At 39.7% G+C, this 26,674-nt stretch overlaps 12 protein-coding genes across 15 annotated transcripts; 5 read left to right on the forward strand and 7 right to left on the reverse strand.

Moving 5' to 3' along the window:
• Positions 1-2,376: 2,376 nt before the first annotated feature.
• On the forward strand, positions 2,377-3,249 carry mex1 (midgut expression 1). The gene is made up of 2 exons (XM_064684247.1): positions 2,377-2,558; positions 2,963-3,249. The coding sequence occupies exons 1-2, from the start codon at positions 2,506-2,508 to the stop codon at positions 3,156-3,158; spliced, it is 249 nt and encodes an 82-aa protein (XP_064540317.1). The 5' UTR covers positions 2,377-2,505; the 3' UTR covers positions 3,159-3,249.
• Positions 3,250-3,481: 232 nt separating this feature from the next.
• LOC135430104 (uncharacterized) lies at positions 3,482-4,205 on the forward strand. The gene has a single exon (XM_064684657.1). It carries the CDS (start codon positions 3,644-3,646, stop codon positions 4,070-4,072), a length of 429 nt encoding a protein of 142 aa, XP_064540727.1. The 5' UTR covers positions 3,482-3,643; the 3' UTR covers positions 4,073-4,205.
• Positions 4,206-7,033: 2,828 nt separating this feature from the next.
• Positions 7,034-9,067, reverse strand: MsrA (methionine sulphoxide reductase A). 2 transcript variants are annotated; one of them, XM_064684606.1, is made up of 4 exons: positions 8,923-9,067; positions 7,899-8,092; positions 7,503-7,763; positions 7,034-7,443 (listed from the first exon to the last, which is right to left on the reverse strand). In XM_064684606.1, exons 1-4 carry the CDS (start codon positions 8,971-8,973, stop codon positions 7,209-7,211), a joined length of 741 nt encoding a protein of 246 aa, XP_064540676.1. In that variant the 5' UTR covers positions 8,974-9,067; the 3' UTR covers positions 7,034-7,208. The 2 variants fall into 2 exon arrangements, with proteins under 2 accessions (XP_064540676.1, XP_064540677.1); XM_064684607.1 differs by lacking the exon at positions 8,923-9,067 and adding an exon at positions 8,174-8,236.
• A 182-nt stretch (positions 9,068-9,249) lies between these two features.
• Positions 9,250-10,359, reverse strand: gdl (gonadal protein gdl). Its single transcript, XM_064684626.1, has 4 exons — positions 10,021-10,359; positions 9,929-9,965; positions 9,579-9,873; positions 9,250-9,523 (listed from the first exon to the last, which is right to left on the reverse strand). Exons 1-4 carry the CDS (start codon positions 10,133-10,135, stop codon positions 9,380-9,382), a joined length of 591 nt encoding a protein of 196 aa, XP_064540696.1. The 5' UTR covers positions 10,136-10,359; the 3' UTR covers positions 9,250-9,379.
• Positions 10,327-11,573, reverse strand: Z600. Its single transcript, XM_064684662.1, has 2 exons — positions 11,433-11,573; positions 10,327-11,193 (listed from the first exon to the last, which is right to left on the reverse strand). The coding sequence occupies exon 2, from the start codon at positions 10,987-10,989 to the stop codon at positions 10,723-10,725; it is 267 nt and encodes an 88-aa protein (XP_064540732.1). The 5' UTR covers positions 10,990-11,193; positions 11,433-11,573; the 3' UTR covers positions 10,327-10,722.
• Positions 11,574-11,642: 69 nt separating this feature from the next.
• On the forward strand, positions 11,643-13,313 carry LOC135430094 (MAPK regulated corepressor interacting protein 2). The gene is made up of 4 exons (XM_064684651.1): positions 11,643-11,893; positions 12,152-12,257; positions 12,645-12,763; positions 12,821-13,313. Exons 1-4 carry the CDS (start codon positions 11,842-11,844, stop codon positions 13,084-13,086), a joined length of 543 nt encoding a protein of 180 aa, XP_064540721.1. The 5' UTR covers positions 11,643-11,841; the 3' UTR covers positions 13,087-13,313.
• A 731-nt stretch (positions 13,314-14,044) lies between these two features.
• On the forward strand, positions 14,045-15,131 carry LOC135430051 (deubiquitinase OTUD6B). Its single transcript, XM_064684596.1, has one exon. The coding sequence runs from the start codon at positions 14,134-14,136 to the stop codon at positions 15,043-15,045; it is 912 nt and encodes a 303-aa protein (XP_064540666.1). The 5' UTR covers positions 14,045-14,133; the 3' UTR covers positions 15,046-15,131.
• Positions 15,132-15,502: 371 nt separating this feature from the next.
• Positions 15,503-18,208, reverse strand: LOC135430068 (sugar transporter SWEET1). 2 transcript variants are annotated; one of them, XR_010436548.1, is made up of 4 exons: positions 17,835-18,208; positions 15,892-16,297; positions 15,627-15,832; positions 15,503-15,572 (listed from the first exon to the last, which is right to left on the reverse strand). XR_010436548.1 is itself a non-coding variant. In XM_064684609.1 (3 exons), the coding sequence occupies exons 1-3, from the start codon at positions 18,002-18,004 to the stop codon at positions 15,719-15,721; spliced, it is 690 nt and encodes a 229-aa protein (XP_064540679.1). In that variant the 5' UTR covers positions 18,005-18,208; the 3' UTR covers positions 15,503-15,718. The 2 variants fall into 2 exon arrangements, 1 of the variants encoding a protein (XP_064540679.1); XM_064684609.1 differs by having other exon boundaries at positions 15,503-15,832.
• Positions 18,209-18,330: 122 nt separating this feature from the next.
• On the reverse strand, positions 18,331-19,996 carry LOC135430039 (DDB1- and CUL4-associated factor 13). Its single transcript, XM_064684590.1, has 3 exons — positions 19,837-19,996; positions 19,004-19,718; positions 18,331-18,946 (listed from the first exon to the last, which is right to left on the reverse strand). The coding sequence occupies exons 1-3, from the start codon at positions 19,904-19,906 to the stop codon at positions 18,394-18,396; spliced, it is 1,338 nt and encodes a 445-aa protein (XP_064540660.1). The 5' UTR covers positions 19,907-19,996; the 3' UTR covers positions 18,331-18,393.
• A 158-nt stretch (positions 19,997-20,154) lies between these two features.
• LOC135430086 (dynein light chain Tctex-type) lies at positions 20,155-20,993 on the reverse strand. Its single transcript, XM_064684639.1, has 2 exons — positions 20,523-20,993; positions 20,155-20,462 (listed from the first exon to the last, which is right to left on the reverse strand). Exons 1-2 carry the CDS (start codon positions 20,851-20,853, stop codon positions 20,203-20,205), a joined length of 591 nt encoding a protein of 196 aa, XP_064540709.1. The 5' UTR covers positions 20,854-20,993; the 3' UTR covers positions 20,155-20,202.
• Positions 20,994-21,114: 121 nt separating this feature from the next.
• On the reverse strand, positions 21,115-23,156 carry LOC135430046 (uncharacterized). Its single transcript, XM_064684595.1, has 2 exons — positions 22,505-23,156; positions 21,115-21,808 (listed from the first exon to the last, which is right to left on the reverse strand). The coding sequence occupies exons 1-2, from the start codon at positions 23,029-23,031 to the stop codon at positions 21,265-21,267; spliced, it is 1,071 nt and encodes a 356-aa protein (XP_064540665.1). The 5' UTR covers positions 23,032-23,156; the 3' UTR covers positions 21,115-21,264.
• A 1,389-nt stretch (positions 23,157-24,545) lies between these two features.
• On the forward strand, positions 24,546-26,379 carry LOC135430116 (mpv17-like protein). 2 transcript variants are annotated; one of them, XM_064684666.1, is made up of 5 exons: positions 24,546-24,645; positions 24,716-24,850; positions 24,931-25,022; positions 25,668-25,780; positions 25,981-26,379. In XM_064684666.1, the coding sequence occupies exons 2-5, from the start codon at positions 24,719-24,721 to the stop codon at positions 26,250-26,252; spliced, it is 609 nt and encodes a 202-aa protein (XP_064540736.1). In that variant the 5' UTR covers positions 24,546-24,645; positions 24,716-24,718; the 3' UTR covers positions 26,253-26,379. The 2 variants fall into 2 exon arrangements, with proteins under 2 accessions (XP_064540736.1, XP_064540740.1); XM_064684670.1 differs by lacking the exons at positions 24,546-24,645; positions 24,716-24,850; positions 24,931-25,022 and adding an exon at positions 25,080-25,460.
• The last annotated feature ends 295 nt before the right edge of the window (positions 26,380-26,674 follow it).

Raw genomic sequence — 26,674 nt, forward strand, 5'->3', positions numbered from 1 at the left:
GTCATCGCTCAGGATAAAACAACTGTATCGCTATAAGAAACTGGATGAAACTTTGCGTATATAACTTAGCGGATTTTTAAAGCTGAATGACTTTTTTGTATAACTTTTATAAAGATAGCACAATTGTATCAGTCAGTCTGACTGTAGGGTATTAAGTCATCGATGCCCCAAGTATTGTTGAACAATATTGCTGTTAACGTTTTTACGGATACGTGAACTTTTTTGTTGTGCAATGACTCACATAAATGGGTGTTATCATTATTGACAATATATCTATCATAGATAACCCGTGCCCGTCAATTGCCTTAACGGATCGTCTTATAATATAATATAAATATTATTATATTATGCAGACGGTTTCATACATACACGTAGAGCGAAAAAAACAAAAAGTAGGGAGCGGATTGGAGTATTGGCAAGAGAGAGAGAGAGAGGGAGAGCGAGAGACGGAAGAGAGTAAAGTTGAGTAAGAGCAAGACCAAAGGTATTAATTAATTAAAAACTTGTGAATTTTGAATTTTTTTTATTGTATATTGCAGCGCAGCGAAAAGTGTGGTACAATATAATGTAGATATACGCATATGCATATACATACATATGTAAATACGCACATATGTACAAGCGTGTACACATACATAAGTAGATCAATATTTACATATATATTAAATATGCACATGCACAAACATACATACATGAATGCATGCATACACACACAGACAAATACATATGCATACATATATATGCATGCATAATACATACATGCATACACACATACATACATACATACATACATGCATGCATACATACATACATACATGCATGCATACATACATACATACATGCATGCATGCATACATACATATATACATACATACATACATATGCATATGCACAAACACTCACACATGCACACACAATTAACTTTATTAGATTAACACCACACTTGTATGTAGCACTTCACTTACTGGCCAGACAAGGAGTTCCGCAGGTGCTACTTGAATTTTTGAGAATCGAGGAGGAGAGCTGCATTAAATTTACGTTAATTTTTAAATTTGCAGCGCAGCAGCATGTTAACTTGATTTGCGTTTGGACATGCAGACATATACACATATGTACATATATACATACACACATACATACACACACATACATACACACACATACATACACACACACAGACATGCATACATACATATATAATTCGTGCTGATAGTACATGTAAGCATTATTTAATGTTATCTGATAAGAAAAAACCGCTTAAATGCATAAAATAGGTTCTGTCAAAATTGCTATTATCTATTGTTATAAAACAAATTCATGATATTTTTATTATTTTATTTATAGCATTTATTGCAATACCTAAATTTGAGGAACTGATCGATCAAGTGAATACGATCCCAAATATTTTCTTATATTTCTTGACCTAATCATTATTTTTATGACTTACCATACCTGATTTAAACGCACCATTCATGTTCCATTATCTAATCTAGAATAATTCGAATTGCTTCTTTAGCTTTTGCCAAAAACTAAGCCAGATATGTTATTTATTTACACAATTGTTGATAATAGTTTCCTGTACTTTTTGTAAATCCCCAAATGATATGTATATAGATGTATTAATACCAATTTTATACCTATTACCCATTACCCATTATTATCTTAGTATTATCTCAGATGGCTAAAAGCAATTTGTCACCACATTTCTACAAGTGAACTTTTTTTTATCAAATCTATCTGTGCTATATTAATCCGATATTCATTTCAGTTATGTAGATCATAAATTTTTAGTATCTTTATAAGTGGTTTTCTAAGGAGTTACGACCAGAAGCTGCGATGTGCCTGCGCCATTGTCTCTTTGAATTTGCGTTTCTGGCGGTTCGAGGAATTGGCTACCTGTTCTTTGGGTAAGAAACAACTAGGTTTCATATATCATCAATCTATCTATATATATTTTTTGATTTTCAGTTTTTTGGAGCTACTTATTGTGCTGGCTGTAAGTCGCGTCGTTTGGGTCCTGGTCGTCTTCGGCCTAACCGGCAGCTTGGTCATTTTCGGCGTTTCGGAGTACATGAAATCAGGTGCTTCTTCCATGCCGAAGTCCCTAGACTTTGATGCGGATCTCAGCAATGCAACGCAACTAAATATGACGAACCTGACGATGTTTTAAGTTCGGGCAACCTATGGAAAACCGAGTATCGGTTCGTCAGTAAGCTTTTTTTTTTTGTCACACAGTTGGAGCGTTGATTACCGATGTCATGTTATCAGACTATTATTATTATTTTTTTTTTTTTTACCTTGCCACGATATGATTAAAGCTTTTCACAACTCAATGCTACAATTTGGTTTGTGAGCAACGATTATTTCAGTTGTTATTTTGTTTTGGGAACAGACGGAACGTTACAAATTATTCCGTAAAGGCTATACACACCTATATATATATATATATAGTATATATATATTTTGTATATTGAGGCATATACGTGAACGAAACACTTAATTAAAATGTGCAACGCTTGTTGGGAGTGCATTAAATGCCCGGGCAAAGTGGTTTGCTGGTAAGTCTTCGAGTGCCTGAACCTGCTGTGACTCAGCGTCGGAATGATATAGGTGGAAAATCGTAAAAAAAAATATATATATTCATGTGTCTATCCAAGGAGGCATACACAAATGGGGTTTTTTTTCCGAGATAGTTTGGGAAAGAGCGTATAAAGCTGTTATCAGCTAATTCGTGCCATAAACATGCACTTGTAAATTATTGGATTTTCGGCTATAATTGATATATTATGGCACACCTGAGTTATTCCTAGAGGGTTTTGCACTGTGTTCGGAGTAAATTTCCATGGATAGTTTTTACACCGATTTCTAGACTGATTATATCATCAATTAATCACTAGCTACCGCAACAATCATCTATATTTAGTTGGTATTATTAATTGTTCGCTCTCTTATCCATTTTTAGTTGCTGTCAATGCGCCTGCAAAATGGTCATGAGCATTTTATGCTCTATCATAGTCCTGTTGGTAATTATCGGATTGATCGTCTACTTCACCGTCTATTATCACAAGGACAACGACAACGATGCACAGAAACAGGTGGAGAAAATGTTGCCAATCGTAAAGAGAAGTATACGCGATTACTTCGGCAAGGAGGACTAGAGTATCGCGACGCTCAAAGAATTTACATATAATCTAAGTTACAATTAGCCAACGAATAAAATAATAAAAACGAAATAACTAAACCTACGAATTTTGAGCTGTGTGTCAATAATCTAATCGCATAGCGTTGAGCCGAGTTCCCATATAATTGGTTTTGGCCTTATCTGGTCGATTGTGCGATTGTTTGGCCCAAATAGTTGGTATGACCAATTTAAAGGGGTTTTTGCTGGGTTCTGGGTTTGGCCGATAACGCCATAAACGTAGTATGATTCATAGGAAATGTCAGATATTATTCGTATATTTTTTCCGCGAATGGAAAGAGCGAGCCAAGCAGCAGAGAGCGAGAGAGAGAGAAGGATCGACTACCCGCTGGCAAACCCTCGTCTGTTAGCAGCTGTTAGGTAAACATATTTCCGTATCCCTTTGTTAGGTCCGATCGGATCGGGTCGGGTCGGGTCAGGTAGTCGAAAAATCGAGGGTTGAAAATGGCTGGTGGACTCGGACTCGTCGCGCGTCAATCACAGTTCAGTTTTTGGCCGCCAAGCGTCAGGTTCTTTGAAGCAATGTCCTCCTCCAATGCAACGTTGTATTACACAGCCATCGATGATATGTTCAAGGAGTTGTTGCTGGACACAAGCGCAGAGGAGCAGGTGGACACCATAGAGGATGAGGAGCCATTAAAAGCCACACCCAAGCGTCTAGTTCGCATACGCAAGCAGAATTTGTTCGCCAAGGAGCAGGAAGAGTTTGTCATCTGCCGCCGCCTGCCGTTGCCCGCAACCAAGCCAGATTTGTCCCCGAGCAGTCAGGAGCTGCGCAAGGAGCGACAGGCGCAGGAGTTGCTGCGACTGCGCCGTCAGCGCTGGGAGTGCGAGCAGAGGAAGCCAATGCGACGCCTCACGATGAGAATTTGAGCGGGTCAGTGCTATTGTGGACTCCGGTGATCGATAACAATCGATCGATTTTGCAATCGAATGCAGTGCTTCCGTGCCTTATGCTTTACTTTTAAGTCGTTTCTTATAAGTTGTTCTAAGTATGCAATGGTGATTTAATTAGTTAATACAAAAACCTTTGAAAACAAAAATGAGTACTAAAAGCTTTGCGAGAAGCTTTTGCTGTTGTCGATTTGCACTGAGAGAAAGCGGGCAAGAAGCTGCGAAGCTTTCAAAGCGACTTTTGCTAGAGAAAGCGTAAAGCTAAAGAAATTTGATAAGATCGTTGACTAATATATGGAAAATACGTATGAAGTGATATTGAGAGCTTTTATATAGTTATCACATCAAGCTTCCGGCTGTTCGGGAGATAGAGCGACTTTTGCTAGAGAATTTGAATGTTTTGCACTGGAAGAAATCGGAGGCTACTTGGTACAAGATCATTGATTACAATTCAGAAAATACATTTGAGATCTTATCTCTTATTTTATGTCTTATATCAAATTATCCGGGAGACAGAATATGAGACGCTTTTAAGCCGACTTCTGTAAAGCTTTGTCAAATGAAATTTGAGAAATTGGATACTTTGTATAAGATAGGGCTTATGTTTAAAGAGATTTTACGATTTTATATATATATAGATATCATATCAAGCTCACGGTTATCCGGTTTTAAAGTCCAGTGTAATATTGTCTTAGCTGAAGGTCGGATAGTTTCTAACTATATCTCATACTTGTATAAAGAATAATAATATTAATAATAACAAGATATTCAGCTCAATTGAAAGTAATTGAAACGTGAACTGAAAGGAAACGATCTCACGTCAATTGCTTAGGGCATTGTTCTCTTCTATTATCAGCGTTATATTCATCTAACCTTGATATCGCATTAAATATGCTTTGATAAGATTTGGCAAAAAAGCATTTCCATTTTTCAAGTGTCTTTCCTTAACCTTCAAGATATTTTCTGAATTTCAAAGGAACGCGCCTCGCAAATCTATTAATGTATATAATTTTATGACAGGATTAGCGAGAGAGTCAAGTTTAAGAAAATACTTTAAGTGTTGCCTTATCTGTAGATAAGCCCTCGGATTATACAAATTATGGCCTTCATTTTTGGCCAATCCTTGGATTAGTTCACTGCACCAGGTATTATATTATTTATCAGCTGCATGATGACTTTCACAACTGTCTTTGAAAAAAGTTCTATTTAATCAACAGAATTGATTTATGAACCGATTCCGTTATGTTTTGAATATTATAATATAAGAAATTTGTACTATTTTATACATATGTATATATTTTTTTGTCACGCAATTAATGGAACTTTATGCAAATCATTTTGATTGCAGCCGCACGAACCCCGTTGACCCCATTTTTAGCGGCATGACTTGACTAAAATGTCATGCAATTCCGCAGGGCTGTCTGCCCTATTCACTGGCACGCCCCAATCGCCCACGAACCCACGACCCCGCCAATCCCGCCCAGACACACACAATCTGAACCTCAAGCGACAACAATTACATACTAAAAAGCATTTATCTCGTGCCGCGTTTCTACGAGCTGACGACAACGTGAGATGAAACTTATAACGCAGGAATTTGGAAAAATCGCTGGAGCCCAACGCTTGGTTGGATTTGTCTGAGATTTGGTGCAGGGCTGCTCCGGAGTATCAGCTATGAGATGGCCAAAATATGCGGAGATCACTTTGCCGCAAGGGGGTGAAATCGCAAAAGTTTGTAGCTTCGAAATGCCAGCTCCGATTTTGTTGATTCTTGAAAAATCAGATACTTTCCATCTGTGGCTATAGACTGACCAAATTTCAGGCGAATCTATGGCTATTAACATGTGAAAATCAATTAAAGAAATACATTTTAAATCGTGCATTTGTTGTAAACAAAAAAGCATTTCAAAGTTTCGATGGGAATTCGCTGCGACTTTATCATCAATGAGACACGCGGCCGGTTAGCCATATAGAGAGAGAGAGCCGGAGAGAGGGGGAAAGCCGGGGTGAGAGCCTCTGGTGAGAGCGCGTCAACTAAAAACATGTATAAGCACTTTAGGGGAATGGCGGAGGGTGGAGGGGGGGCTGGTAATGATGGCGTGTGTTAAATTAAATGTATGTCGTTTTGTTTGATGAACTTATTTGATTTCAGCTACGGCTGACCTCCATAGATATAGTTTCGATATAAGCTGGACATGCATTTAGGGGCTAAAATTCTCAAATATTAAGCTTATATCATAGCTTAAACTTGAATCTAATCGTATACTAATCTAATTTCCTTTGACAATTGGACTTTTATAACTTGTGATAGATATTTGTTTTTAATTGATCACAATTTGCTAGTCATTCGGTTCGCATTTATGACCATGAATAGCTCATTTGTAAGTGGAATGTCTACTATGTATATAGATCCATGAAAAGGCGTTTTTCAAAAAATCATTTATGATTAGATCTAGGCCCATGATAGCTGTACGTGTATTCGATTGCATTCATTCAACTTCCAGTCAATCACACATGTTTCTGCACATGTCCCTATATAACTGTATATATGTATATATATTTGAATATGTATATATTGTATATACATATGTACTTCGAAGTGCTGCACATGATGAAGCTTTCAATTAAACCGGATCTCGTATGATATTTTTAAAATATAACTTTATTTTCGGACTTTATTTGTGTGCTTTAGGGTTTCACTGCATTAGCTCAGGGAACTGCAATTTTTTCTCCAAGCTCAGCAAAAAACACAGAGGATACTTTTTTTTTATGATTAAATGATTGTTAATTAAGATTCTTGAAGAGAATACCTCTTAAAGTTGTTGACTAATTTGCAAGTATTTACAGCTGTTTCTTTAGTTTGGATAATTCTCAACATACGGCACTCAAGTGCGAGGATGGGATCATATTTAGATATAAAGACAGCAGATACTCTCAGAATTTACAAAATATACATTTATTTTTTATTATTATCATAATATTCGTCTAAGATTAAGTAATACACATTTTGTCAGACACAAAACAGAAAAGGATATTCAAGGACATTAGCATAAAATTATTAGTAGTATATACCCCCCTATGTATAAGATTTACGCTTAACATCTATATAGCTGGGTCAGCAGTAGAGACCCTGACCCTCGTTCTGCTCAATGTGGTAATTGCAGTACTGGCGCTGAGTGGGCGTCAATCCGAGCGTTTCCACCTCCGATTTGAACTGCTCGATGCCGCCAACGCCGGCGAGATAGCCGTTCAGTTTGGTGGCCACGTAGCTGGTCTGCAGCAGCTGTTGGTTGAGATTGAGTGATGCTGCCAAATCCTTATGACCCTGCAGTCTGTACTTCTGGTGGTAGCTGTGCGCAGAGAGGCGAATCAGTATTGGAATTAAGTTAATTCAATTCGTTGAACTTACTCCTCAGCCGCATAGAAGTTCTCCTTGGGCGCAATGTTCGTGGTAATCACCTCGGGCACACGACGCTCCTGCTCCTCCAGCTTGGAGGCCTCAGCGATCTGTTTCTGTTCATCGTCGTGATAGAGTATCAGCGATGCATATTGACGCTTCATGGGCTTGGTCAGGCCGTACTCATGATTGTTCCAGAACAGATCCAGCAGCTCCTTGAAGCTGATCACCGTGGGATCATAGTCAATTTCCAGCACCTCTGTGTGATCACCCCTGCATAGAGTTGAGCGGTTAGTTAGGCGATAAGCGTTAGCAGGGGGCAAATGCAGGGGAGAGTGAGTGTGTATGAGGGAGAGAGCAGAAATGGTCTTTGTTAGCCCAATTGATGTCCCATTGCACAATGCTTACATTTTACGGTACGTTGGCAATTCGGAGCTGCCGCCGGAATAGCCCACAGTGGTGCGTAAGACTCCCCGCGTGGCGCCATACAGCGACTCGGCGCCCCAGAAGCAGCCCATGCCAAATGTGGCCGTCGCATAGCTGACATTCAAGCGATGCACTGGGGCGAGGTTCAGCTCCTTTTGCTCATTGCGCACGGTGCTCTGTGTAAAGGAAGAAAGGAAACAACGAAAAAACAATGAATAAGAGTTTTAAGTTCAATGCACTCTACGCAGCCAGCACACCAGAAACAGAAAGGTGAGTCCGTAGCCAAAGCCTGGCAGACAGCGCATCATGCACAAACGTGGAAAGTATATTGCACAAACTCTGAACGCGTCGCTTTTTGAAGTTCCTTGGCACTGACTGCGTTTCGCCGACAACTGAAAGCTGTGCTCACGCTCTTTGCATTTTGACTTGCTCTTTGACATTCGTTCGCGACTCTCAGCGCTGCTCAGCTGTTTGAGAGCAGAGAGCAGCTGTTTGCTCTGCTGTGACGTCGACAGCAGCGTCGTAACGTGTCGCGTCGCTGCAGCGCACTCAAGGTCAATTTGGTGTGCAAATAGTTAATGCAAAGAAAACGAAAGTTACGCGAAACGATTTACAGCACAAGTAGTTTTGTTTTATGTTTTTCGTCAATTTGCTTAGGCGGCAAGTAATAATAATTTAAGTATTAAATCACATTGTACTTGCCCTAAAATTAAGAAACAGACGCGCAAACATTTTTGGCAGTTGTTAAAGCTTTGCTAGTTGGACGGCTACTAAAGCTGGCCAAAGCAAATTTCTGTTAGCTGAGCAAACGTAAAAATGTCGCTTAAAGACGAGCCATAAAATCGAAACAATGCGGCAATAGAAGCTTTAAAATTGCTGTACTGGCCTTGCATAAGTTCAAAGCACTCGGAAGCCTAATTGAAGTTAATTTAAATTGTTTGAGCACTTCACTGTATTAAATTTGGACTTATTACACTTAATGGCACTTTAATAGTTGAGTGCTTACCAAATCCTTGAGCTTAGGAGTCGAACAATCTTTGGTGATAGTCAACGACATGTTTCTACGTGGATTTTTGTAATGCTTTGCTTTAAGAAATGCGAGCAACTGTTGACTTTAAGCAAGTTTCCACTCATTTTATAGCCGCCGCCAAAGCGCATCGACTACTTTGATAACATTCTGTTCATCCACAGAGAGAGGGAGAAAGACAGAGAGAGAGAGAGAGAGATTGAGGGAGTGACAGCGAGAGCAACTAGTAAAAGTGTTGCGGCAACATTCAAACATGTTGTCAAGCTGCCCAAGCATGCGCTCTTTACTTGAGCTTTCAAAAACAGCTTTTACAGTGCTTTAAAATTATTTACTACGAGTAATTTCATTTATATATGTACATATTTTTACCATAAATAACAATGCCATTTTATGGAATAGGCTGCAGTCTTGTGTTTAATAAAGCTCAAGCTGTTTGTTACTTGTTCGGCTCGTATTTAAGTCGGCTCAGACGTAAAATGAAATCTAGCAGGAACATTTGTATTTTGATTTCCTTGGGATTCTGTGTGTTATAAAAACCAGGTACGCCAGCCTTTTGCAGCATCGATTGTTGGTCATAAACCTAAATGAATATTTTAAGAATTTGGTTTTAATTTAAGTTTTTGGTGGAAACTTGCCTTCTGATCCAGCACTTCGATTATTTTCTTATCTGTTTCCAACAATTTCTTGGTGTGCTTGATTTTCATAAGACCTAGTATGTGCTGAAGCTCCTCCGGATCCTTGATCTTGCCACGCCAATCCGCCACCTCAATTTCATATTCATTTTCCACTTGCGCCCGCATCTGTATCAGATGCTTCTCTGTAACATGCTGCAGTTCCATTAGCGCCTTGACTATATCGAATATGCTTTCGTTTAATACACAATTAGCCAGTTCCGTGAGCAGATCATAGGATATGCGTGTCTGCAAGGTTCTACATTTTAATGGCATATTTAACAGTTTCCAGTTCATTTCAACTTAACACTCACTCTGGGAGCTCGGCATGCATTTCTTTAAGCTGATCCACTGAAAACAACAAGTTAATAAATAAGAGCTGGTGACAATTGCAATAAACACATACTTAGGAAATAGATTTTGCGCTGCAAAAACTCGGGCGTATGATGCTGCTGCGGTTTCTCTGTCTCATTTACCGATTCGATTGAGTTTGGCTCATTGGTCACTGGAACGTCTTCCATAGTTTTCAGTTGACTTATATTAAAAGGGACCCACAAAAATTTAGTTGCAATAGCAGCGTCCACGGCTTTCGATTTAATTAGCACGCCCGAACAGATGTTTTAAAGTAATCAGGGCTGAAATCAGCATCAGCTTGAGTGTGACCACAACAATTATTTCTAACCACATATCGAAAAGGCGCGCAACATTTAAATTAAAAATAAAATTTGAATGTAAATATATTTTCTATTCTCAACTACGTGTTTGACTTAAATTCATTCACAGCTAAAGAAATATTCAGACTCTAATATCATATCATTGTGTCTGATGGAATAAGAAATGTATTTTGTCGAATCCTTTTTGCTGCCTGAACAAATAATCGAGCAAAGCCTTCACACCGGTTCTGGGATTCGGCCGTGGTGAATAACAGCAATAGGACCAGTGTGACCACAAAAATTTTATTTGACCACATAATATACCATAAAGCGCGAAATATACAATTTAGAAATAAGGCATGAACATTTTTATTTGTATTTGATTCAGAAAAATATATTTGATTTAAAATCAAAGGTGATTATTGCTACTGATTACATCAAAACTATTAGTTATGTTAAAAATTAAGCGATTTGCGTGCTTTAATAAAGTGTTTGTCTGTCTCATAGTTGTAGACGCGATTTAGTTTAATTTTTCGTCGCTTTTTGAGTTCCGTTAAAAATGTGACAGCGCCAGAACAGGGTGTAGCTGGTACATGCGTCTTCTTAATATCCTCCGAATAGCATTCACGTTTTCCGGCTTCGCGTTGTGGTTGCTTTGGTGTCTCAACAATTTTGAGGCTGATTAGGCGCTGTAAAACTTGACTTGTTTCAATGCTCGTCATGATTGAATGTGCAATATTTGACTTCGATACGCTGATCTTTGGTCGGAAAATCTGAACGATGCTGACGGATGCTGCCTTGCAACTAATTTCCCAAATAGTTTATTCCTGACTTTTATACTTTAATAGGACAGTAGATGTCTGGGCAAATTTAATTAGTCCGTCATAAAGTTGTGCAAATTTCCACAAAATTGTCGATGCAGCTGCCTGTTAGAACAGGTAACAGTAATAAACACGGTGTAAGCGATTTATGATTTTCCGATGAAAAGCGCGTAATCTATGTTTAATGAGTTTAAAAGTGAGCAGGTAAAAATGTAAATCTAGCATATGGCGTGTACACACTGGAACCCCACCATATGTTTTCAGAATTCAAGTGCACATGTGTATGTGTGTGAGTGGGCTAGCGAGCACAGTGTGAAGCTATTGCAGTGTTGGGGATACGTTACAAATGTGTTACGCGTACGGCGAGGCAGGCAAATCAGTCGCTAACCCTTCCGCATTCAATAATAATTGGCAATAAATTCAAGCAATTGATTTGGACAATAATAAATCAGTAACAGCGAATAACATCAGTAAAAGACATCGATAGATATAAAAGTCAAAGCTAACTGTGAATATTGTGTAATTGCTTGAACGAGAAGATGAAATTGAAATGAAACAGCAGAAGCAACAACAAAAACAACAAGAGCAAAGAGAACAGCTTGTCAACAGTTGGATTTAAATAATATTCATAAAATCATATAATTTTCTAAAAAAAAAAAACTACGTCAAAGCAAAGAAAACAAACAAAAATACAAATCAAAGGAAAATCGGTTGCTAGCATAAGAACAACATTAAAAATTATATAAAATTGACATGTACACAGTAAACAAGGGACCCAGCAAAATTGTTGCTAAGACGCGACGCGGTAAGTTACATTTAGTATTTACATACATTTAAACATATAATGTGTAAAAAGTACAATAAACCCTACGGGAAGGGCGACCGCCTGCAAAAAAGTGTTGCTGTTATGTCACAACACACGCCGCTGCTGCCGACAGAAGCAGCGCTGCTTAACGCTCACACGGCGCTCTTATGCGCTCGCGCTCGCTCTTTCTCTTTTGTTTTGTACTTTTTGCCGGCAAATCGAATTTACATTCAAACAATAACAAACAAACACCCACAGGTCTGCCGCAAAACTTTGAAAAGTTCGAGAGCATCAAGGAGAGCGGCAAGAAACATGGGAGCATCAGCAGCAGCTTTGATCTGAACAGTCCCGAGAAGAACAAGAAGTAAGTGAACGGCATGAGTGTGCGTGGGGCTCTTATGCAAACGATGAACGCGCTGCACTGCGGCTTATCTCGTAGCATTAATTTTATCACAAAAAGAAGCCTACGGTGTCGACCTTTGTATATAACACAGCCATGTTAATTGAGAAACCAGAGCAATCGAACAGACAACACGTGGGTCAGTGTCGGTTATCACCAGCAGCAGCAGCAGCGCATTGACTTTTGTCTCTGCCATTTTCTGCCCGTTACGTCACAAGATTTTCCATTACTAAATTTATTTTCGTAGTCCACATGTGCGTGACGTACATATGTTTGCATAAGTACTCACTTGTGTTTGCATGTGTGCATTTTGTATTCTTATGTTAATATGTGTTCATTTGAATTTCTTAGCATACCGCGCCCGGTATTTCAACAGAGCTTCGCTTCTAAACGCATTGCGCCCACAAAACTTATTGAGGATGAGGTGATAACGCCGCAACATGAGGAGATAATACGCTACATAAATGACTGTAAGCAGCAAATTTGTTGTTCTTGAACTATATTCATTTGTTTATTTTCACTTTCAGCATGGAACATTTTGGTCGCACAAAATCCATATGATTCCAGCACTGCAAAGCCCGATGGAAAGGCTGATGCCAACAATAACAGTGCCAGCACCTTGGCTACGCCTAGTCCTGTGGACAGCATTATAGCCAATACACCTGTGGCGGCATCGGCAGCGCCGGCCGTTTGGGTAGAGCCGCCAAGTCCGGCACTGAACGATTTTAAGCCATTCGATTTGGAGTCCTGGTGGGGACGTCGTTTGTTCCACAACATTACCAAAAGCCTATAGACTGATTGGCCCCTGGTTATGTTATTTTATTAGTCGGTGCTTCCGTTATTATTATTTTTACATCTAATTTCGACTGGAAATCAAATTCACATTAGATATAAAGAGAAATATAGCGGTTAAGTTATCATTTTGCAATTTTAGAGTAGCCGTTTGGAAAAGTCCTAATGACATGCGTAGGCACATTTTATCTTTTCTAGTATATAAATATAAATTTAAAACTCTTCCCAGTTGGCCGTGTAAATAATTCGATACAAAAGTCATTGTATGATTCTTTCATATTAAACTAAGATTGATTCTTTAAGTTCTATATATACATATATATATATAAGAGCAAAACATGTTAATAGTCCCGTGTGTGCATTGAGCCAGTTTTTAATTTTAAAATCTAGAGCAAAAATTGTACTATTTTATCTTAGCATGTCCAAAGAGAAACAGGCTCTACGGAGAGTTTTTTTATTTTATATTTTGAGCCCACGCGTAGCACCTGCCGAGCAAAGTTTGTTATATTAGATATACCATAAAAAAAAGTTTAAATATATAAAACTTTAGTTACTAGAAAACAATATTTTCCTAGTATGTCTTTAATAAGAACGCACATCAGTTGCAAATTGACTCGGCACGTGTAAGCTCGCGCTTAAATTTTCTCAATTTTTTTTTTATATTTGTGAAAAGGCGCGAAATACAATTACGTTTACCTAAAATTGTTAATATTGAAATAATTTGTACCATTAAAATGGTTGCATAAATAAATGCAATTGAAAAGTTTTTCAAATATTGCGTATTTAAGACTGTTAAACTTTTGTCTGGTAATTCCCAGAAAAAGAAAAACGGGTTTGTATTTGCTCTGTTAACTCCCTTTTGAGTGGTCGCGCCACTTAACACGTTGTAACGATTACGTAACGTAGCACATTTTTATTATCGTTGCGGCTTTTGCGTTAGCGTTAAGCTTTTTTGCGTTAGCATTGAGCTTTGTGCGCAATCATTTAATAGACAACTACAGCTGAGCGCCGACAAACAAAACTCAATTAATTTATTAAAAACTTAAAAATGTCGAGCGAAGCAGTTAGTGAACTAGAGACACGCTTGGGCGAGGCCACACTGGAGGATGTGGCAAGTCGCCACCGGCGTGAGCGCAAGGAGCTGCAAGCCAAATTGCAGGCAATGAAGAAGAATGCGCCGAAGAACAACAAAAATAAACGCAAGGAGTTCCTTGAGGAGATGGCGCGTCTAGAGGGTGAACTGGAACAGCGTCAGAAGGCTGAACTCGATGTTGCCGCCACCGAGGTACCGGCTGTCATTGAGCAACCAGCCAAAAAAGCGCCAGCTGCGGACAGCGAGAACGACGACGACGATGCAGTGCAGCCGACGCAGCAGCGCGTGTCCAAGGCCCAAAAGCGTCGCAACAAAAAGGAAAAGGAGGCACGTGAGCGTGAGCAGGAAATACGCGTGCAATTACAAAATGCGGCCAATCAACCATCGCCAAAGCAAATTGAGCTGCAACAGATCATAGCAAAGTTGAGCGGTCGCCAGCTGGCGCTGCATATGATCGCCTCGGACGGCGATTGTCTGTACAATGCGGTGCGACATCAGCTGCAGCTGCACGCGCTGCCCGGCCACACTGTTCAGGAGCTGCGCACCGAGACAGGGAACTATGTGCGCGCGCACAAGGATAATCTCATCTGCTACATGACCCATCCAGACACGGGCGAGCTACTTAATGACGAGCAATTCGAGGCTTACTGCCGGGACATAGCTAAGACGCACGCCTGGGGCGGGCACATTGAGCTGAAGGCGCTCTCCTCGCTGCTGCGTGTGCCCATCGAGGTTATCCAAGCGGAGGGCGCCTCCACGCTGCTGGGCCAGGAGGAGTTTGGCGGTGCGCCCCTAGTCATCTGCTACCATCGCCACATTTATCAACTGGGCGCACATTACAACTCCACGGTGCCGCTGGAGCAATAAAGCAGCCAACTTCAAATGAAATCTGATTTGTAACATTTTTATTGATTTAATATATTGATTTACATATATAACTATATACAAATATGCATTTGGAAGATTTGAATTATTGTCAAAATTTGCAAATAGTTCGATACGCTTTGTACAAATGTTATTTATTAAATAACAACAATTAGATTAGTTTAGGCATACTTTACAAAATCGTAGGTATTTTAAATACATGTTAAATCTGTTTATTAAAAGTACTTTCGAATGCGCATTGATGATCAGATTTTATATTTAACATTATCATAATACAAAATGCGATCAGAAATCCGCATTTGAGTATCTTGCAATGTATTTAAAATGTTTTCGAATTGTTTTTGTTGTTCTGTAAAGTAGAAGCTTAGCTTATTAAATCCATGGAACCCAGCCTGATAATGCTCAATTAATTGTTTAGTAAAAAAAGTTCTAGAAGCGATTTGTTTTTTCTAAAAAATATTCCTTAGTTAAATTACAATTTTTGATTTTAGTTTCTTGTTTTTATCTAACTATATAAAAGGCGCCATGAAAAAGAATTATTTATAATATGAAAAGAGTTTTACCTATTTTCTTTTGCACATATTTTGTCTTTACCGTATATTTCAGAACAATTGTTTTTGAATTGTTCTCTCTTACTGAAGATATTCCAGGTACTTTATTTTTCCTTCTTGGCGGACTTGGCATTGGGCTTCTTAGCGGGCGTGCTGGGATAGAGGACAAACATCGCCAGCTGAATACTACCCAAAATCCACAGGAACAAATTCTGGTACTAAAATTGAGAGTTGGATTTGAAAGCAAACTTCTTTTTAATGATTAAGATAAACTTACCACCATGACATGATTGCGTATGGAGATTGCATACAGCGTCCAGGCTGTGGCAACCAGTTGTCCGGCAAATATAATGGGAAAGGGCATGCCCTCAGTGCTTTTCTTCTTAATAATATTGGGCAGATTCAGCAGTGGGGAACCGACCAGCCAAACGAGAATGGATGTGATCAACATGCCCAGCCGGAACTCAATCTGCTTGGGATCCTCAAAGTTCGCATAGGCTATGCAGGCCATCAGGAACAGGGAGACGTAGCCAAGTTTGATCCAGATTTTAGATTTACTCTCACTGGAGGCATAGTAATAGAAACCGACCATGAAAACTGTATTGATCGCAAATCCAATTATATTGACATTTATCATTGGCTGGTCGCCCATCAATTGGCCCAGTTTCAAGCTGAGAACTGTGCTGTGGGATTGCAAAAATATAAACAAATATTTATAAATACAAAATCTGATATTCAAGCTGATTATAGATATTTAATGTGTCCTAATAGTGTTTTAAGTGGGGCACATCCATTCGAATTTCACAATATCTTCGTTTTCGCGTAGTTCATTGATAACACACAAATTGCATATTTCTATTCGTTATCTAATTAGCTAGCTTATCGATAAGACGCGTTTAAGCCCATTCACAAATGGAGCATACGTGTTCTTTGGTGCGGAACAGGAACATAATAACCATGCCAATATTAATTTAACATAAAACTCAAGTATTTCAACATATCTCGAAAAGAGTTGATTATCTCGGATCTAAAAACTTCTAATGAATAAATTAGATATGCTAAATGTGTGCCTGATAATATAATTGTATTTCGTCAATTTCTTTTAATTTTCCTTTAAGAAAATTGTTGAATTAACTTAAATAATTTAATAAATTTCAAATAGAATAGAAAAACGGAATAATTCAAATTTATCAACTTTTATATAGCACAAAATATTTTGCAGAAATTGGAATTCTTCCTCAATCTTCAAAAAGGGTATCGGGAAGTTAATTTCATATTTAAAGTACACAGTTTTTTTAGAAATCAATCAATAGATCCTGCTGCGAGTCGAAAAAGGTATATATCCTTTGAAGAACTAAGGATTTGAGCATGTTATGGCTACAATAGGAATTTCCTTTTCTGGAAAATAGTTCCAGCTCGGTTTTATGCGTGCATATATTCAAATGACATGGAGCCATTCTGTCCGTCTCCCATTAAAAGAATAGGGAATGCATGCCAGGATCTAATCAGTTACAGGTGAGCACCCAACTCCTCTAAGCCGCCGCTCAAGCTAAACAATTTATAAACACACAACTGTTGCGCCTAACGCGGATTCTTGCGTGTCTTTGAGCACTTGGCCTCATTTGCATATTCATTTCCATTTTCATTAAGGAAAATCAGCACGTGGCGTGGGCAAGGTCGACGCCTTAGCTGGGCTAAAAATGGGTTTGTCTCGCTGACAGATTAGCTAAGCTCGGAGGCTATAGACAAGACGACTAGCCCAAGTGTCGGCCGGCGCATATAAAGCGCTTATGTATATATAATACGTATGTATGTGAAGATAAGATTTACGTGCTGGCCGTCGGTTGGGGGCGATAAGGAATCTCTGCTAACCAGGAGACTTCCAAATTGTGTTGACTTTTTCAAATTGGGGGCTGTCGTTTGTTTTATGTAACCGTCAATTGTCATTGAAATTGAAAGATCTACTTAACTGGCAGCAGCCATTTGATTTAGCCTTGAACTTAGCAGACACACAGAGTTACCCTAACCCTTAACCCACTGACACCCCCCTTTTTATTTTTGTTTGAAAGCCTACCGCCATTTGGCAGCGTCATGGCGACAATTCAAAAAATTTAATCAATTTCACACGGCTACAGTTTGTTATTCTATTGAATGTGTGTGTGTTTGTGTGTGTGCAGTCAAGCGGCAGTATTTTGTTTTTATTATGAGATTTGTACTTACAGCACGATACCGCCCAGAAACGGTCCAACCGGGTAAACATCGCTGCTGCCTTTTTTGCGTATATCATTTAGCAGAGCGACACCGGACAGAAATTGTAGTGTAGTTATTGTGCCGGCTATTTTGCCAATAGTCTCGCTGTATGGTGCCAATAAGTCGCTGAGTGCATCCATTTTGTATGTGGCAGCTGTGTTCTATGTTGTTCTCGGGAAACTTGTTTTACTACGCGCAGTCAAGGTTGGGGATGGGGGGCGGCAACTTTTTAATCGGCTCGATTTTGATATAAACAAATGCGAAATAACGAAAACGAAACTAAAATCTAACGACCAAACGAAACGGACTGCCGCTGCCGTAACAACTGACTGCTGGCTCCACAGCACGGAACTGTCAACCTTTTATAAACGAAAATTGGCTAGATAAGCTCACACTGGCAACTCATTCCGATTACACGTATGTCACGCTGTTATCGTTATCGCTGGCAACACATATCGATTAAACGTTTGTCGTATTTCGCAATTTGAATTGTATTTGCATATTGTTAACACTAGACAACTTAAAATTATTAAACATCCTCTCGCAGTACATGCTTCTTCTTTTCGCTGACAAATGGCACCTTGCCCTTCTTGGAGTGCTTGCGCACATTGGCCTCCTTGACCAGTTCCTTGTCCTTGACCATACGCATCTTCCTTTGCGCATTGAGTACATGCCGCGGCACCTGTCGATGGCGCGCTATGCGCTTGATTTGAGGATGGGCTGCATATTTCTCCTTGAGGGCCTCTTGATAGTTGAAGTTGGCACGCTCGCGCGGACGTATGATGCCCAGTTTCTCTGAGGCATTCGCCTTCCACATGCGCACATTCATTTCATCAGAGCCGGAGAAAATGTAGCGATTGTCCAGTGACCAGGCAACGCAAACCACATGCTGCATTCGCTTGGTGTGATAAATATCACGGGAGTGGCTTTGATGTGCATTATAGATGCGCACAGTCTTGTCATAGCTGGCCGAGACAAACTCGTGGCCCGTGGGCGCATAGTCCACGTCAGTCACAGCCGAAACGTGGTCAAAGTGAACCTTCAGCGGCGTCCGTAGCTTACGTGTGTCGAATGTGTAGAGACTGGAAAAAATAATAGTTTACTATTTTACTTTTGGCTATTGCTTAATCTTTGCTTACTTGCAATCCTCGTTGGCCACGGTAAAGTTGAACGCTTCCATTGGATTCCATGCTAGTTTATTGCTCTTCATAGTCAGGACAATTTTGCGCAGCGGCTGCGCCTCGCGTTGATCGTACAAAATAATGCTTCGATCGCTGGCACAGCAGGCAAGCACATTTGTTTCCACAGGATTATAGGAGATGGTGTGCAGCGTGTCCACTCCCCATTTGAGCGTCTTGATGGGATCGTTGTGCTTCTCATCCCAAATGGCGCACACCTCGCCGCATGTGGCAAAGCTGTTGTCCTTGCGATTGTGTGAAATGCCATGCAAAATATGACGACTCAATATTGTGTTAACCGGCTCCTCTTCCTGGCCCACATCTGGCGCCTGTGAGCTCCACACTTTAATTGTTTTGTCGTCGCCCACGGTAAACAAACGTTCTCCATTGCGCGCATATGCAATGCCACGTACAAAGCCATCGTGTGCCACAAAGCTACGCACGCTGGTGCGGTTGGCCAAATCCCAGATGCGCACCTCGCCATCGTAGGCGCCAGTGGCCAATGTTGACAGCAATTTGGGATGTTTGCCAAAGCAGGCGACGCCATCGCGGTGACCGCTCAAATTGCACACAAACGGCTTGGCAAATACGCGATCCAATTTGGTGGCATTCAGTGCGCGCACATATTCCCTGGCACCCTCCAGCGGATGCAGCGCCGGATCGTAGTTGCGTGGAACTGCAATTTGGGAGTTGTTTAGTGTGTTTTTCCGGACGAAGTTGTCCGAGTTGCGACTTTTACTATTCACTTTCATCTAGTAAACAGCATCAATAAATTGGTTTGTTGTGCGTCTTACCTTTATGTTGCTGCAGCTTGGTCTCCCGGACATAGTTGTCCGGGTTGCGACTTATCATTTTCACTTTCATCTTGCAAAAAGCATCAATATATTTGACCAGTTGATATTTTATTTAACAAATAAAACCAAAACATGTGCGCACTTATTAATTAGGTATGGTAATGTCGTAGTATCGATAGTAGCAATTAGGGCATTAGGTATGGCCGTAATCGTAATATCGTAATATCGATAGTATCGTTTAATTTAGTTGCCACTGAACAGCTGTTCTGGTCTGTTAGGTTACGCGCATAACTAAATAAATTTGAATATTGCAACAGGTTTGTATGCGATTATTTATTGCGTGCATTTATGATTTATTTCATTAATTTAATATGTATAACATCCGAAAACAGTGACAATGCATATAAAACTACCGGCATCAAAGGTATTGCACAAATAATCATCAGAAAGCGTATCCCAAACAGCACGGAAGCCATGAAAGAACCCGGCACCGTTCTGTTGATATATAGAAACATTTATCACATGCTTGTAACGCTGTTGCAGGCAATATCCCATCATTTTCGTGTTGATAGTATCAGCAACATCGCGCACCCACTTTACAGCATCCCCAGCTTGATATGTCTTGCCTGTGCCCGTACAAAGTGCAACTAAGTCAAACGGATCTCACTTTGAATATGCATCCTTACCCTTTAGCTTTTCCACTAAAACACGCTCGACCATAAATCGTATAAATGGTATGGGAAACTTGCAGCCAAATGCGGGCCCCATATCGTACTCATTATAAATGGTGACATCTGTGGCCGGCAATGCTTCCGCATGCTGCTCATCTGAATCAGAATCGGATTCATAGAAACTGCCCGGTTGATTCGCCGGTGTACTCAGTTTATCTGTGCTAACTGCCTCGTTTCCTTTAGTCTTATCTGGATTGATAGTAACGCGATTGGAATTACGAGATTTTCGCACTTTTGCTGGTTGAACAAGAGTGCGTTTTTGTTTTTTCGTATCGAATAGCGGCATTTTGCCTTAGTTTTAAGATATATCTGATTATTAAGATTAAAATTAATTTGAGTTTCTTTCAGTACTGCCCCATTACGATTAACTAAACAACGATCACTGTGTTGTTCTTAAAATTTGTTCAGTTTATGTTTAGATCATGACATCCAATAGAAAGGGGACTTGGTTCGACAAACAGATCAGATGAGAATCTAAAAAGTCTATTAGGGCACACAAATCGTTTGATTACGTTTCAATTTGTTTATTAAGTGCACTAACTTTTTTTTTGCTATTTTCCTTGCTAAGCTTAACTATTTTTTTGTTTGAATTTTTCTTCCAAAAATGTCAAATAAAACATTTAACTTTGCAAGCACATAACCTAACAGTTAAGAGCAAATGAAATGAATGAATAAATTGAATTTTTTGGAACCTTTTTCAATGCTTCTGACGTTTCCGATGTCGCCGCTTCAGCTTTGGCGCATCCAATTGCGATGGACCGTTCGAACTGAATCCAGACGAGGCTGTCGTGCTCAGCTCTGGGCTGGGCAACTCCGGCTCCTGCTCAACGTGCAGGCCCTGCTGCCGTTCCAGCTCTTGTAGTTTGCGCAAACAGCAACAATTGCGCAGAGAACGCATAAATAACTCCAAATTTTGATTGAAGAGGGTTAAATGCTGCTCGTTGATGCCGGAGCCGCTGCGATCGCAGCTCTCAATGCTCATCTGGGCGTGCAGAATGCATTCGCTGGCATAGCCCAGCGTTTCCTTAAGGATGCAGATCTGCTGCTTCTTCTTCTGCTGCATGTGCATATAACGTGTACAGAGCGCTTCCAGGCGCCGGTGCTCGCTGCGATAATCATTGCAAATGGAATCATATTTGCCACGCAACACCTCCAAGTCGCACTGAAGAAGCTTAATGGCCTTATCCTTCTTGGCCAACTGCCGATGGGTTTGACGATGAGAGGCTTGGAGTTCGTCGTAACTGAACGTGATAAAATTAGGTGAATGATAAGATTATAGTGTCCAATTTAGCATTAAGTCGAGCTTTAGTTTTTTCTTACTCTAAGCTTTTGAAAGCTTTTATTAATAAGGCCTAGTTCAGCAATAAGTCGGAGCTTTAATTTAAAAGTTTTTTAAATAATATACTCCAGTTCAGCAAAAAGTGGAAATTCGTTTTTACGAACTTTAAGCTTTCAGAAGCTTTAATTTATTTTACAATAAGCCGGGCTTTCCCTTTTTAAATATACATAAGTATTTTGAAAGCTATTTAAATACTGCTGTTGACCAGTTCAGTAAAGTCTAGCTTTGATTTTATAATTGACTGAAAGCGCCCGAAAGCTTTTTTTGCCCAGATCATAATTAGTCGAGCTTTTACTTGTTTTCTATCTTACTTAAAGCTTTTGAGTACTTTTTAATCATTGGTCGAGCTAATTTAGTTCAGTTCAGCACTGAGTCAAGATTTTATATTTACAAACTTAAAGCTGTTGCAAGATTTGAAAGTACAGTTACTGCTGCTACACTATCATAGGACTTATCCGATTGTATAGTTCAGCAATAAGTCTAGCTTTCATTATTTACGTTTAGCTTTTCAAAGCTTAAGTCTACTTCACAAAGAGTCGAGCTTTAAGCTAAATACTATCAGACTTAAAGCTTTTTGAAGTTTTTAAATCATACTTACCGCTGTTGCATTAGCAGTGGACTAATCGAGCCATATAGTTCGCCTTTGGTGTGCAGCCGCATGCCGTTCAACAGCTGGGATTCCGGCTCACTCTCGCTGGAGGAGTCGGCATCGACGCCACGCAGCAGCTGCACCAGTCGCTCATTGCGTTGCTTTTCGGTGTCCAGCGAAAAGTTGAGCTCGTGTATGCGCTCCGTTTGACGCTCCAGGGCCATGCGCAACTTGAACTCCTGCTGCTGATCCTCGTAGAGCGTGTGCTCCAGCTCACTGACCTTGTCAAGAATTTGATGAACCGTTTGCTTATAAGGCAGACGGCGTGGATTGATCCGTGCCACAGGCTCACTGAGATGATGGCCACTAAGACTGTCCAGCTCTGTGGAATTGCTGTTGCTGCTCGGCGGCGTCGATAGCTTAGCTGGTTCCGTTGGGCTTTCGCTTGCCGTTGGCGTTGTGTCCAGCTGCTTCTTGGAGCCGACGGCAGTTCTCAGACTATTGCTCAGGCTTCTGGCCAACGCGCCCAAGTTCATCCTTGGTCTGTGAAGTGTTCAACTGTCGTGTTCGTGGTCGTGTGTGCAAAGTTGTTTTTTTATTCGCCTTGTTTGTTTGTTGTGTTGTGTGCTGTTAGCTTTGACTGCGTCGTCGACTGCTTTGTGCTTAGTTTGTTTTTTTTTTCTTCTTTTAACTCAGTTTATTTTATTCTTGTTTTTTTTTTTTTTTGCATTCCTCACCAGCCGCTCTCCATATGGTTAGGCCAACTTTTTAAATTGGTTTCAGTTCTTAACACCTTCCACCCGGCAGTTTCTTTGGCACTCAATCAAAGTTTTCCATGTTTTGGGGGCACTTGTCTCTCTGCTGCGCTTGTTAGTCGTGCGTAAATTGCCGTTAGCAAAGGGTCTGTACAGTTAGTACACTTATTGCATTTTTATGGTTAAAAGTTTTTGTGGCTCAAAGTGTGTCCTTGATTGGAATGGAAGACGGAATGAGCTGAGCCCTGATTGCGTCAACTGGGTACATAAAGGATTTCATGCATATATAAAGGAGGAATTTTAAGAAGGTTGAAGGAATGGGCACAGTTGGATTATAGAAGTTGATAAGGGATGGGAACAGCTGGTATAAAAAAGAGCTATGGATCGGAGCAACATATAGTTTAATTAACTATTTATTATATTGCAGACTTACGTTGCAAATGTAGGTTGATATAAAATGGAAATACAAGCTGAGCTAAAAATATCTAGTTTTGTTAACAATTTATTATTTATTTATTATTTTATAGTTTTGTAGAAGAAGGTTCAGGGTATCTCCTAGTCAAGCACTCCCGACTAGAGCAAACAATTTGTTATGTTGCAGCTTTAAGTTTCTTTTTATTTTTTATAAAAATGTTATAGAAAGTTTTTCATATATTTTGTACAACAAATAAACAATAAACAATTATTATGTTGAAAATTTAAGTATCTTTTCCATTTTTTTAAATTTTGTTTAATTCTTTTTATATATATATTTTATGAACTAAGTTTCTAAGTTCTTGAGGCTTAAAGTTATTTCTTGTGCTTATTCCAGTTGGTTATTTATTTTACATTTAAAATAAGTCTTGTTATCAATATTTTTGGTTTATTTACACTTTGACTTTTATCTGCTTATCTTAATGGACAAGTTACGTTTCATTTGAGCTTTTGTTGCTATAGGTGTAAATTTATATTCTCTTCATTCAGAAATTGCAGTTTAATAAACAAATCTTATCTGTACATAAAGCACAGATAGTAAAATATATATGACCTGCATTGTAAATGGAAGTTTTTGCCTTTTTATGATTGTCATAAATAAACAGCTAAAAGCAAAAATATTAAGTTCTGCAACAGTTCATTATGTTTTATTGAACTTCATATATCATTTAATTTTCGGCACACACGAAAAGTCGCTGCAGCGGATCTGTAAAGTTTATCAAACATAACCGGAAAATGGAATATCTCAAGCGCCCTCTCACTATCTCTCTCTCTCTCTCTCTCTCTCTTGATAAGCCAAGCCAGTCGCTGCGCTCTTTTCAGCTGTCGCAGCATTTGTAACAGCTGAGCGGCACGAGCTTCATTCTGCTGTGAAGCTTTGACGGCGCTGGCAGCTGTCTCTCTGGAAGGGCAAGCGCAATTGTAACAGTTAATTAAATAGATATATATATATAAATAAGACTTGGACTCGGTTTGTTGTTTCCATTGCCAGACGATGTCACGCCTTATTGCCGGCGCCCGCGGCCTATTCAGACGCCATCCCTTTGTGACCAATAGCGCCATCTATGGCAGCCTCTATGTGGGTGCGGAGTTCACACAGCAATATGTCTCCAAGCGCTGGCTGGCGGTGAGTGGAAGCAGTTGCATACATACATACATATATGCCCAAGTGCGGGGGGAGGCTAATTAGATTTATGTGTCTTGCAGCGGCCGGAGGAGCGTGAGGATATCGATTATGCAACTGTAGGACGCTATGCGGTAATGGGCACCGCCATCTATGCCCCATCACTTTACGCTTGGTTCGTCTGCCCCACACTTAACATATGTAATACGCACTAACACATGCACACGCACACATATGCATATTACTAATGTATACATGTGCTTATTGTGTCTGGGCAGCAAGCACCTTAATTGAACAACAACAACAAGACGCACACACACACACACACCCGCACACGCATACATATTACCCCCCCTCTCTCTCTCTCTTTACTTAGATTGTAAATTGTCGCATGTTTTTATTTGGTGGCTTCTTTCGTTTCTTTTATCAATTTGTTTACTATTTGCAAAAGCTGCCCAGCACGTGTATGCCATCAAAGAGCACTTTTGGCCTCTCTTTCTTCACTCTCTTAAGCAGCACCGGCAAGAGCGCAAAGCTTTTGTGCATAAAGCTCCAGCCAAGCACGCTACGCACCGTCGAATGAGGCATATGTGCACGCTAATGCAACAGATATGTAAGTGTCGGATAAAAGCCACACGAAACACCATCTACAGATACAAAGATACACTAAGAGGCGATTGTTCACGCATATATATAGTCCAAAGTTACACTAATCTCAAGCACTCTACGTATACTTCATTTCGTTATCATATCTGCCTTGTATTCATATCACAGTTGAGCGTCGCTTTCTGTTGATTGACTTGTCTTACATCAATCTTAGGTACAAATGGCTGGATGGCACTTTTCCAGGCACATTGAAGACAACGATTTTAAAAAAATTGCTGCTGGATCAGTTTATATTGACACCATATTGCTTGACATTATTTTATACAGGTGAGCAAAACCTTGAAAACTTTTTAGAAGAAATACTCAAGTTCTTAAGTTTACCAAGAGTTTGTTATAAAATACTTCGTAATATAGGCAGTATATAAATTGATTGAAATCTTTAAAATGCCTTAATTGTATATGTTAGTATTTTAAGCTATTATATTTTAATGAACTTCATATATATTCTTTTTTGTAAACCTATTCAGGCATGGCTCTTATGGAGGGCTCTGAGGATACATTTGAGGAGCTGCGCGCAAAATTCCTGCCAACTTTTATACGATCGTGTGCCTTCTGGCTGCCCGCACAGGCTCTGAATTTTATGTTTATAGCGCCAAGATTTCGCATTATCTATATGGGAGTATGTGGCATGATTTGGGTGAACATTTTGTGTTGGATAAAGCGACAGAGTCTTACCACAGAGACAGCAACAACGACGACGACAACAACAACAGTAGGCAAGTGCAATGTCAAGGCGTGATTGGATTAGCTGGTAGCTTAACACATACATATACATATATAGGTACATTTTTATATATATATATCCATGTATATTTGATAAAGTGCAAAGTAGCTTTGCCAAATAAATACATTCCAAATGCTAGATATGTGTACATACATACATAGAAATGTATTATTTAACCTGGGCACAAAATGCTGGGCAACACAGTGCGTATGATTGATGTTGTTATAAAAGGAAACCCATCAATTACTACTTATACATGCTGTCTGTGCGCGTGTGTGTGTGTGTGTGTGTGAGTGTGAGAGTTTGTGTATCTGTGTGAGCATCACTTTGTGTGCTGCGTGAGTAAACGTGTTTAATTGTGTGCGTATGTGCGTAAATGTTTCATCAATATTTGGTACACAAACAACAACATTAGAGCGCCGAGAGATGGCAACTAT

The sequence above is a fragment of the Drosophila montana genome, unplaced genomic scaffold, assembly GCF_035044405.1.
Source record: "Drosophila montana isolate Dmon_TW-CO22-7 unplaced genomic scaffold, ASM3504440v1 contig_1417_1, whole genome shotgun sequence".
Lineage (NCBI taxonomy): Eukaryota > Metazoa > Arthropoda > Insecta > Diptera > Drosophilidae > Drosophila > Drosophila montana.